Source organism: Trichosurus vulpecula, chromosome 4 (assembly GCF_011100635.1).
Source record: "Trichosurus vulpecula isolate mTriVul1 chromosome 4, mTriVul1.pri, whole genome shotgun sequence".
In the NCBI taxonomy this organism is placed as follows: Eukaryota; Metazoa; Chordata; class Mammalia; order Diprotodontia; family Phalangeridae; genus Trichosurus; species Trichosurus vulpecula.
In genome coordinates this window covers 306,160,764-306,172,827 of record NC_050576.1, presented here as the reverse complement: position 1 = coordinate 306,172,827, position 12,064 = coordinate 306,160,764, and the positions used below count along the sequence as shown (strand labels likewise).

Sequence of the window (12,064 nt, the reverse complement as noted above, 5' to 3'; positions counted from 1 at the left end):
GGCTGGGGAAGAAGATAAAAAGAAGGGTGGATTAAGGGAAGCAGTAGTCAGAAACAAAACAGACTTTTGGTGAGAGACAGGATAAAAAGAGAGAGAATAGGATAACCAGAAAAAATGGGATGGAGGGAAATACATAGTTCATAATCATAACTATGAATGTGAGTGGGATGAACTCATCGGTAAAATGGAAGTGGATAGCAGAATGGATTAGAAACCAGAATCCAATGATGTATTTAAAAGAGACACACTTGAAACAGAAAGATATACACAGTTGAAATGAAGGGCTGGAGCAGTATCTATTATGCTTCAGCGGAAGAAAAAAAACAAGGGTAGCAATCATGATCTCTGACCAGCAAAAGCAAAAATAGACTTAATTGAAAAAGATAATCAGGGAAACTACATTTTGCTACAAAGAAAATACCATAGACAGTGAAGACACATCAAAAAATTTTATATTTAAATTTCTCTGATAAACTTCTTTCTCAAATATATTGGGAACTGAGTCAAATTCATTAAAATAAGATCCATTCATCACATGATAAATGATCAAAGGATATGAACAGGTAGTTTTCAGAAAAAGAAATCAAAGCTATCCATAGTCATACGAAAAAAATATTCTCACTAGTGCTTAGAGAAATGCAAATTTAAAAAACTCTGAGGTACCACCTCACACCTATCAGAAGTGACAAGTACTGGAAGGGATTAGGGGAAACAGATACACTAGTAAAATGCTGGAGTTGTGAACTGATCCACTCATTCTGGAAAACAATTTGGAACTATGCCCAAAGGATTATAAAACTGTGCGTATCTCTTGACCCAGCAATACTATTGCTAGGTCTGTATCCCAAAGAGATCATAGAAAAAGAAAAAGGATCCACATGTACAAGAATAGTTTAGCAGCTCTTTTCTTGTGGCAAAGAATTGAAGATTGAGGGGATGCTTTTCATTTGGGGGAATGGCTAAACAAGTTGTGGTATATGATTGTAATGGAATACTATCGTACTATAAGAAATGATGAGGGAGGTGATTTCAGAAAAAAAAAACATGGCAGGACTTATATGAACTGATACAAAGTGAAGTGAGAACTGGGAGATCATTGTGCGCAGTAACAGCAGTGTTGTGATGATGATCAACTATGAAAGACTTGGCTACTCTGATCAATAAAATCATCCAAGATGAGGGGCCTCATGATGAAATGTTCTCCACCTCCAGAGAGAGAACTGATGAAGTCTGAATGCAAACTGAAGTACAATTTTCTCTCTTTCTTCATTTTTATTTTTTGGTGATATGTCTGATATGGAAATATGTTTTTCATGATTTCACATATGTAATTAATTGATGTCATTTTACTTGCCTTCTCAGTGAGTGTGAGGGAGAATTTAGAACTTAAAATGTAAGAAAAAAAGAATTTAGAAATAAATAATAAATTTTTTAAAAAAGGTTTAAGTATTCAAGTCTGTTCTTTCTCTCCTACTTCTCTCCCCAAACTGTCTCAAGTTATAGGGTTAACTGGCAGGGAGTAAGGAGATTCTAGTAGTCACAGAAATAGGGCTTTCTGGCATAAAGCCTAAAAGACTAAGGAATTGTTCTTGTATTGTCTATTTTGGTGATATAGATGACTATCTTAATTGAGCAGGATGAGAAATTATGGAATGGGATGGAATAAGAGTTTAGACTTTGCACTGTGAACTAAAGGGAAGTCTTCTGCAGTTGAGCAGAATTTCTTATACAGTAAAATCTTTCTTATTTGACATGGTTGGCATTTGGTTGTTTTGCTTAATTATTTCTGGTTAATGTATGACTTTTGGGGGGGAGGCTATGATGTAGACTGATGATGTTATTGGCATAGGCAACTCCAGTAAGGAAATTTCCTCTTCTAATAAAAATTAACAACTTCTACAAGTTACATAGATAATTGACTTGGGACACTCAGAGGTTTAGTGACTTGTCCAGGGACACATAGTATGTGTTGGAGGTCATACTTGAACCTTGGCCTTCCTAACTCTATCCACTATCCCTTAAGAATCACTAAACTGTTTGTTACTCATGAGTTATCAACTTGTAATGAATTTTAATATAATAAAAATAATCTGAATATAATTTTGTCCTTAATTTAGCAAGCATTTCAGACATTCTATGAGTATCAGTTATCATTATACAAATAGATGTAGGGAATTGTTGGTTAGTATAAAGTTTGAACTTTATATATATATGTATGTACATATAACTTTATATATATGAACTTTATATATATATGAACTTTATACTTATATGAACTTTATATATATATAAACTATATGTGTATGTATATATGTGTGTATACTGACCACTGGACAGTAATGACTAACATTTTTTGCCATGTACAAATAAATGAATTGTTCTGATAGGCTATGTTCTGAGTAGAAAACGAATAAACTTAAAGGGTTCATGTGATGTTTAATAAAATAATAGAAATTTATGACAGAAAGGATCCTTAGAAAACTAGTCTAATGTCTTCCTTTTGCACACATGGAAACTGAGGTCCAAAGAGGTTAATGGTTTGTCCATTTTCACACAGCAAGTTAGTGTTAGAGCCACATCCCCCCAGTCAAATACTGTCCCTAATATACCCTATTGTCTCTTTGTTGGGTGCCAAGTAAGTTTTCTCCTGTGTTGACCAGTAGGTCTTGGATATGAGTACAAGTTAAGTTGGAAAGAGGAAAAAAGGGGAAAAGAGGAAAGGAGATTGTAGGCAGCAAAGTGCCTGCTTAGAGCCACTGGAATCCAGTTTCTCATTTCCCTTTTAGACACCTCAAATACCTCTTCATGAATTGAAAGTGAAGGTTAAGATGATTGAGATGTATAAGGAAATGAAACTGTCAATTTTGGTGCAAGTTATGAGGTTCAGTTACTCAATGCTTTGGAGTACTCATTGGTGATTTGCTCCCAAGCTCAAAGACCTGTTGAATGTCATACTCAAGAAAGGAACTAAATTTTAATTGTTTTTCTCTCTTCTGCTCAGGCTCCAGAAAAGTGAATCTTTCTTCTTGGTACCATGACAGAGGTTGGGCAAATATATCAAATATGACTTTCAGCAATGGAAAACTAAGGGTCAACCAAGATGGCTTCTACTATCTCTATGCCAACATTTGTTTCAGACATCATGAAACTTCTGGTGGTCTGGCCACAGAATCTCTTCAGCTGATGGTCTATGTCACTAAGACCAATGTGAAAATCCAAAATTCTGATACTTTGATGAAAGGAGGAAGCACTAAATACTGGTCGAAAAAATCAGAGTTCCATTTTTACTCCATAAATGTAGGAGGATTTTTTAAACTGAGGTCTGGTGAAGAAATAAGTATCCAGGTATCCAACCCATCATTACTGGATCCTGCTCAAGATGCAACTTACTTTGGGGCTTTTAAAGTTCGAGATATAGATTGAACCTCAAGTTTCACTGTTAGTAATTACACATTTCCTAGGGCGTGTTAATTTTTAAAAATATGTCAGAAAGATGTTTCATAGCTGTGTCAGACTACTAGGAGACATGACTTAGAGCCTTCTGAGCAGAATTTTACCCTCAGATGTGTGCATTTGACTCTGTGTGTACACGTACAAAGGGAGCATCTGGATTCAAGATATATTCCAACATACAGGCTTTATTACACAATGGTTTATATATTTTGTAATAAATTCCTAGAATTAAACTGGAGTGTGGCATTTATGGTTACCTTCATAAAACGCTACATTTGGGCTATTAGAAGGGGCTACACTTGACTCTTGGTCTTGCTGCAGTTTCATGCCACTACGAGGCCAAACCTGATAGGATTTTATCATAATTGCAAGAGGGGGATCATCTGAAGAGTTGAGTTCTTTTGAATTGTTACATCATGCTAGATCCTGCAAATAATTTTTTTTCTAAAGAGGAAAGAAAAAAATATGTATTTTTATATAATATCTAAAATTATATTTCAGATGTAATGTTTTGTGCAAAATATGTAAATTATATTTGTGCTATAGTATTTGATTCAAAATATTTAAAATGTCTTGCTGTTGGCATATTTAATGTTTTAAATGTACAGACGTATTTAACTGGTGCACTTTGTTAATCCCCTGGGGAAAACTTGCAGCTAAAGGAAAGAAAGATTGTTTGCTAATAGCAAATGTAATATATTTCTTTGTTCTTTTTAACTTAATAGATTTTTCAGACTTGTCAAGTCTATGCAAAAATTAAACGAATTCCATGAATAATGAGTAGAATGTTGGTCACCAGGTGCCTTTCAAATCCAGAAGCTAATTGACTTTAGGAAGCTGACATTGCCAAAAAGAATACATAATGGGCCACTGAAATCTGTCAAGAGTATTTATGTGATTATTGAACAGGTGTTTTTTCTACAAGTGCTGCAGATTGCGGATTTTGGATTTCTTTTTTAAAGTGTAAAGTTATCAGAGGCATATTGGCCAAAGAAACCATCTCCAATTTAGTAGGAATAATTTTATACTATACAATAAAAATATTTCCTTTTTTCTTTTGGTATAAAAATAAATTTATATGAAAAGATGCTTTGAGATGCCGTGGTTTCCTGTTATACTTGTTTTTCTCTGTGATCCTTTTCTCCTCGCTATACTGTTAGGTAGTTTATAGCTCTTCTCAAATTTTATTGGGAGAAATGTGGATTCAATTAAAAGTAAGGAACAAAGTCCATTAAATTAACGAACCCTTGAACTCTGATAAAATAAATGATGAGAGATTTGCATGTGTGTTAGTAATCACAAGTCAAAGAGGCTTTGCAAGTTAAAAAGGGGGGACCTATACTTACACTGAAGACCAAATATACTTAACACCAGGTCAGAGTACCCTTGGGGACAATCAGCCATTTGCCCAGTGACCTATGGGATCACCTGCCATTTTTATACTTTTTTTCTTTTCCATGTGGAGGAGGAAGCAATGAGGGCCTCCTGGACTAGCATCATGGGAGTTTGCCTTTGGGAAGCTATTTAATGCTAGTGAACTAATTAAAGGCAGATTATATAAGAAAAGGAGCCACCTGATAAAGATCAATTTGCAATAATTATGGTGTGACCTTAGCACTAGAAAGACATAAAGTCCTGATGGTAGTGACAGGAAGGAAAATTATGAACAAATGCTATCAGAAGAAAGACTGAGTTTTGCCATACATAGAAGTAATGCTAAGACCCAGATCATACCTAAAATATATCTACCCAGTTTTATTTTTTTTAAGAAAACAAACTCTAGCTCTTTTCTTCAGAGAAGCTCAACACATGCTCATAGAAAATGTATGAGGTAGATGGGATCTAGTGAAAGCCACCCAAGGGCAGGGACATGTTAGTCACTTTTGTCTTTGCATCCCTAATGCCTAGAACAGTGCCTGGTACATAATAGGAGCTTGGTAAATCCTCATTGAACTGAGATGTTATAAAAATTTTCTTCCAGTAAAATGTAATGTAAATTAAATGTAAATAAATGTAATCTCCTTGAGGGCAGGGGCTGTTTTTAAGTTCATCATTATGTCCCTAGTATCTAGCACAGTGTATTGCATATATTAAATGATTGATAAATGCTTGTTAGATTGGATTGAAAGTAGAAAGGTGTTTTTTTCTCTCCAGAAATGATGCTTAGACAAGCCTGACTAGGGCATCTAAAGTGCTGCTTGCAACCCGATAATATTGATCCCCCCTTTTTATCCCCATCAAAAATTTCTTTGTTTTATTCTCATTCGATTTTTTCCTTCCTTTGAAAATTTTTCTTTCTCTTCTTTCCTTTGTTTTATCCTTTCCTCAAAGGGCTGGTGTAAAGGAAACATTTTGCAAGCTGAGTAAAGGAGATTATTATTCTCCTTGGTCTATGCCTTAGGATTCTCATGGGCATGAATGGGCATTGCTTCTCCACACAAGGAGTCCGAAGGCTAGTCTCTGAGGAGACGCTCAGATTGGGTCATGGCAAAAACTGGAAGCCAATTATCTAAGAAGTTTAGTTACGGTATCGGGCACATACGGGATGAATGCCAGAAAATGAAAGCCTGCTAAGTCTTGTGACAAACAGAATTTTGTCTTTTCCTGGCATAGCGGAATAAGTGTTGGGTCAGAAGTCAAAAGACCTTGGATGACACTAGCTATGTGACCTTGGGTAAGTCACAATGTTCATAGCTATAAAATGGGGATAATGACTTGTGTACTACCCGTCAAAAGGTTATTCTGAAGAAAGAGGTTTGTAAAATTCTGTATAAATGTGAATTCTTGCTCTTGTTACTTTTCTACTTAAGGGAGCTCCTCAGTTAAGTTCAACAAACATTTGTTAAGCCTTTGAATCGTGGCTGTATCCACATTGCTGTGCTAAGAACACTGACCTCTTTTTTCCTGAACAAGTTTCTGTAACATATATGTTCCAAGCTGCTGAATCATTTATGATTATGGAGAAAGCTCAGTCTTTTCTATTTCTTCCTTCTCTTTTCTTCCTCTTTCCTTCTTCCTTCCTTCCTTCCTTCCTTTCTTTCTTTCTTTTCTTTCTTTCTTTCTTTCTTTCTTTCTTTCTTTCTTTCTTTCTTTCTTTCTTTCTTTCTTTCTTTCTTTCTTTCTCTTCCTTCCTTCTTTCCTTCCATCCTTCCTTCCGTCCGTCCTTCCTTTTTTTCCCTTTTTTCTTCTCTCTTTCTTTTTCTTTCTTTCTCACAGTACAGAGTAACTTTTCCTTTCTTTCCTATAACACCTGCTCATTTCATAACCATAGTAAAAGGGAGTTCCATTTCTCCAATTTCGCAAGCCATTATTTGACCATCTTTTGCCAATTGTTTGTGTTGTATCGATAGCTTTAGTTTGGCTTAAAATGTTAATTATTAGGGGGCAGCTAGGTGGTACAGCGAATAAAGCATAGGCCTGGAGTCAGGAGGACCTGAGTTCAAATTCAACCTCAGACCCTTGACACTTACGCTGTGTGACCTTGGGCAAGTCACTTAACCTCAAATGCCTTGCCTTCCCCTTCAAAAAAAAGGATGTTAATTATTGGTCATATATTTACATTTCAATTTTATTTTTACATATTAAATTTAAATTCCCCTATATCACCAAGATTGTTCTACTAGAAATACCAGAAGTCTTTGACAGAACCACTAATATAAATATTCTCTTAATTTTCACCAGAATCTCAGTCTTGTGTAATTGTAGGATCTTTAAATGTTTGAGCTAGTGACCAGACACGTTATACGCAAATCACACAAACATACAGAAATATACATAGTGATTTTTCTTTGAAAATTCAGGTTGATATTTATCAAGCACATAGAACCAAAATGTATGTTGATTACTTTGGAGAAATTTTAGCTCTAAACCAAATACATTAATTTACCAAATAATATCTTTGTATGGGGAATCTTAGCTCTAATGCAAAATCCTAACCGTATTTTTATATGAAGACACATGCATTCAAAAACATAGAGAAACGGATTATAGTTTTCCAGAATTCTGATATTGCATTTGATTTCATGATACAGGGTACTAGAAATGCCAACGTTACCAAGCATGGGGGGTGGGGTAGGGAAGAGAGACAAAGACAGGCAGAGAAAGGAGACTAAAATTAACAAATAGAGACAGTTGGAAGCATTTGCCTTCCAAAAACACCATCTTAGGTGAGTTAAAAAACAGAGAGTGTCTTGCCGGGGACCTGGTAAATTATTTCAGCTGTGAAGATCTGCTTCTGACCATTGGCATTCATAGAGTAGTGGGCTGGGTGTGCGGGAATACTCAGCTCATAATTTATGTAGAACTATGTTTCTGACCCCGAGAGAGCAAGTATTTTGCAAGGAACCAGGGAAGAACAAAAAACTAAATTAGTGGGATCAATAAAACAAAGGGCAATTTCTAGTCTGGCAAAAGTCACATTCTTCCATACTGTTGTGATGTTGCTCCTTAGAGGATTAGACCAGCAGAGGAGAGGAAGAGCTTAATCAAAATCCTGTAATTTCACTTTTCTTCTCAATAGCCCATTGTTTTCCATTTGGTAATGGTGGCAGGGAGTTGATATTGCACTTTTTGCCTATATTTAGGTTTCCTTAAATCATCAGGTTGGCAGTGGGGGTAAGGTGTACTGTACCTGTTGAAATTTCAAAGTCAGTTGAGATCAGAGAAAACCACCTTACTAGGTACAGAAAGCAGTTTCTGTATTCAGAGTCTCATCAAGCTAAATTTGCAAGGAAACCCAGTGGTTATCTAATTGGGCCTCCTCATTTTACAGATGAAGAAATCGAGATCCAGGAGGTTGTGACTTGCCCAGTTAAGTAGCTAGCATTAGAGATGGGAGTTGAACCCAGGTCATCTAACCCCAAAACCTTTTATCTCCCTTTGCTCCAATGATACTGCCTGAGTAACCCATTTTTACACATTTACTCAAGCTCAATTTACCACTCCTCCCCACCCCCACCTCCCACAATGCATGCCCTGTGAAGTAGCTAGAACTCAACAAGGCACCAGTTACTTCACTGGCATCCCACCTGTGGTAGTTACACGGCACATGTCAAGAACAGACTTCTTTTTGCTTTGGGTCCTATTAATCAATTATCCAGCTTCACTGCTATGAAATTGAAATATGTCTCCCTGTAGCTGCATTTATAAATGTTAATTAGTTATTGATTCACATTATTATGATTTAGCCTTGTGTCCATTTTTACAATCAACGTTGTGTATACAGTGAGTGTTAGATTTCTGTTTTATGTCTGAAAAAAATCTATCTTGTCAGAGCTTGTGATTAATAATGTTTCTAGGATACCCCTACTCTTTCTAATTCAGTCCCCCCTCCCTCTCTTCTAGTTCCTAATCACTCTGTACCCTGATAGATGATTTCTTTTTACAACGACGTGATGCAGTTCCATATTGACCACATATTTTGGCTAACCATAGTATCAATCTTGTTGATATTATCAAAATGTTGCAGTTATGACATTGCTAATAGCTTTCAACAGCCTGCTGAAGGAACCCAGACGGTTTTCCCTAGAAGGATTTTAAGAGACAAGACATTGGGGGCGGGGGAGGGGATGAACTGAATCAATTGCTATCTAATGGGGTCTTATTTGCAGCAGTGAACATTGATAGTCCCAATAGAGGCTCCTTTAAAAAGTTGGGGCAGTAATAAATAAACTTTGCTTTTGAGTAAATGACTCTCAACTAGGTGGCCCAATGCACAGACCGCTGGACCTGGAATCAGGAAAATCCAAGTTCAAAACCAGCCTCAGACATTGATTAGCTGGGTGTCCCTGGGCACTTAACCCCTGTCTGCCTCAATTTCCTGGATGTGAAATGGAGATAAAAATAGCACCTACCTTACAAGGTTGTTGTGAGGTCTAAATAAGGTCTAAATCATTTAGCATCATTCCTAGCACATAGTAGGCTCTTAATAAATACTTGTTTCCTTGCTTCTGTGAACCATGGAAAACTTTTTTCTCTCATGCCTCCTCTTGGGGTTCCATTTCTGTTAAAGTCTATTTTTTTTCAAAAGTCTAGGCCTGGTTTAGACTCTTTTTCTCACACTATTCCATCCTTTTCTAGGTTCTATTTCCTTTGCATTTATGGCAAATCTAATTCAGCCTCCTTTCCTCCTAGTGACACAAACTAGTGCCTCATCTTATAGGTTTGTAGCTATAGTGCTGGAAGAAACCTTGGATGCTAGCTGTTCTAAACCTTTCATTTTACAGATGAAGAAACTGAGGCCCAGGAGGGTTAAGGGACTTGTCCAAAGTCACATAATCATGAGAGGAAGGACGTGAACCCAGATCTTCTGACCCCAGATCCAGTGTTCTTTCCTACTCTATCACACCCTAGGCACGACTAAGAAAAGACCATTTTTTTCCAGGTTGGACCTGATTTGGGGTTAGAGAGAGGGCATGGTCTCGGGAATCATTCAGAGAAAGGGTTGGAAAAGGTGTTTGAGGACAATGATATTGGTAAATGATAGCATTGTTTAAAAATAATAAAAGAAAATAAAAATTTTTTAAAAGGAATTCAGGGTGGGGGAATTTTTTTCCTTTTAAATGAAGACGATGAAAATTACATTCTTAAGAGCATCCAAATGAAAACTGAAAGTCCTGATTATTTTGCAGGGGTGAGAGGTGAGAGTGGTCAAGTCATTTAGCAAATAGGACATAAGCTCTTCATGCAGCTTCTTCTTCACTTCCTCTCCTCTTGTCTCCTCTATTGTCTGTCTCACTCTTTACTCGTGGGTATACAGGACTTAAAATCAATCTGTTCACTTAACATTGTATGTTTAAATGCTAAAAAGACCTATGACTAGTCAATAAGAGTTATTAACTTTTGAAACAGCTCATCCAGGGCCTGAGGGAAGGTGAGTCAGCATGAAGAATGAGAATTGTGGAGAAGCTGCTTTCTTGGCACCTGGAGAACTGACATCTCCTTGTTCACTGCTCTCTACTATTTAAAAGCTTTGGTTAAGGTCAGATTTGGTCGACTAATGTGGTATAAAGTCAAGCAGAGAGTCAAGAACTTCCCCCACGTTGTATTTCATTATACATGATTTTTCCCCTCTAAGCTTTCTCTTACCCCCTACTTCTGTTTGCAAAAGAGATTTCCTGTCCCTTCACCCTCTGGAGCCAACACATGTTGAATTCAGACCAAGACCTCAAAGGAGGCGGCTAGAGTTGAAAAATACTATGCACGCTTGGGCAATGACTTTTACACCAACAAGCAGGTGTGCAAGGAGATCACCATCATCCCCAGCAAGGAGCTCTGCAACAAGATCAAGGGATATGTTACTCATCTGGTGAATCAGATCCAGAGAGGCCCTGTGAGAGGTATCTCCATCAAACTGCAGGAAGAAGAAAGAGAAAGAAGGGATAACTATGTCCCTGAGATCTCTGCTTTGGATCAGGAAATCATTGAAGTGGACCTTAATACTAAAGAAATGTTGAAACTCCTGGCCTTTGGCAGTTTGTCCAAACTGCAAGTTATCCAGCCCATAGTTGGGATGAACTTCAAAACACCAAGAGGAGCTGTTTAATATTTACTTTTGCCTTCTTTCCAATAAACACCCCCCCCCCCGGGGGTAATCTAGCTATGCATCCTTACTGTTCTGTAAAGTGGGACCACTGATTGGAGAGGATTGCTATAAGAACGAAATATGTAAAAAAAAAGAAAAAAAAGAAATTTCCTACATTGGCCATTCAGGGGAATTTGGAAGAGTGGGATTGATTATGACCTTGGTGAGAAATGTTTCTGCTAATTCTTCTCCCACTCCTACTCCCAAAAGAGATTTCCTAGGGCTATTCAAGGGAATTTGGAAGAGTTGGATTAATTACTTTGGTGAGAAATGTCTTTCCTAATTCTTAAAAAAAAGAGAGAAATTCAGGGTAGGGTTTTTTTTGTTGTTGTTGTTGCAAAGTTGACTTGACAGCTTATACACCTTGCTTCTTGTCATCAACAAGGAATTAAACACATTAGACAGAAACAAATTAATTGAAATGAATCCTAAACATGCAAGCTGCCTGGGCAAAGACTGTAACTGCAAGGTGTGACTGCTTAATGAAGCATAATTTTATTTCATTTTTTTCATTCTTTATTCATCCATCCATTCATTTACTTGTTTGTTTTATTTTCAAAGGCATATTGGAAAGGAATTCATACAGCCAGAAAAATATGAGAGAAATGTTTGTTTTTAAAATAAAATTTTTGCCCATTTGAATCTAATAATGTGGTATGTTTGCCTGGCGATTGGCCCCACCAGCGCTGACATGAATAGAGTGCTTATTGCCATGATAGGTGGTTAACCTCTGGACCAAACACAGGTACTAGCCCAAGTGTGTCACTAAAGAATGCCTCCTCTAACTTACGGCTGGCTGATTAATGAGACAGGCAAGTGAGATGTGAACTAGCTCACTATGATCTATCTACCTTTCCTACTACTCTTACAATGAATTCTTTTACCATTCTTAATTAGTCATGAATGTTAATGGAACCACATCATTAATTATTCAGACTACCCTCAAGCAACTCTAAGAGCTCAGTGAGATTCCTCAGTCAACAGTGGACATTAGAAGGAATGTGTTTCCAAACTTTATAGGTTGAATGC

The 12,064-nt window shown here is 36.9% G+C and overlaps 2 protein-coding genes across 2 annotated transcripts in view; both read left to right on the top strand.

Annotated features, from left to right (window-relative positions):
• Positions 1–4,421, top strand: part of TNFSF11 (TNF superfamily member 11) — a 61,855-nt gene extending 57,434 nt beyond the window's left edge. Inside the window, exon 5 of the mRNA XM_036757561.1 lies at positions 3,002–4,421. Within this exon, the coding sequence (XP_036613456.1) occupies positions 3,002–3,423 (422 nt within the window). The 3' untranslated portion in view covers positions 3,424–4,421. The remainder of the gene's footprint in view (positions 1–3,001) is intronic.
• Positions 4,422–9,917: 5,496 nt separating this feature from the next.
• On the top strand, positions 9,918–11,020 carry LOC118847152 (40S ribosomal protein S17-like). Its single transcript, XM_036755739.1, has 2 exons — positions 9,918–9,926; positions 10,610–11,020. Exons 1-2 carry the CDS (start codon positions 9,918–9,920, stop codon positions 10,994–10,996), a joined length of 396 nt encoding a protein of 131 aa, XP_036611634.1. The 3' UTR covers positions 10,997–11,020.
• The last annotated feature ends 1,044 nt before the right edge of the window (positions 11,021–12,064 follow it).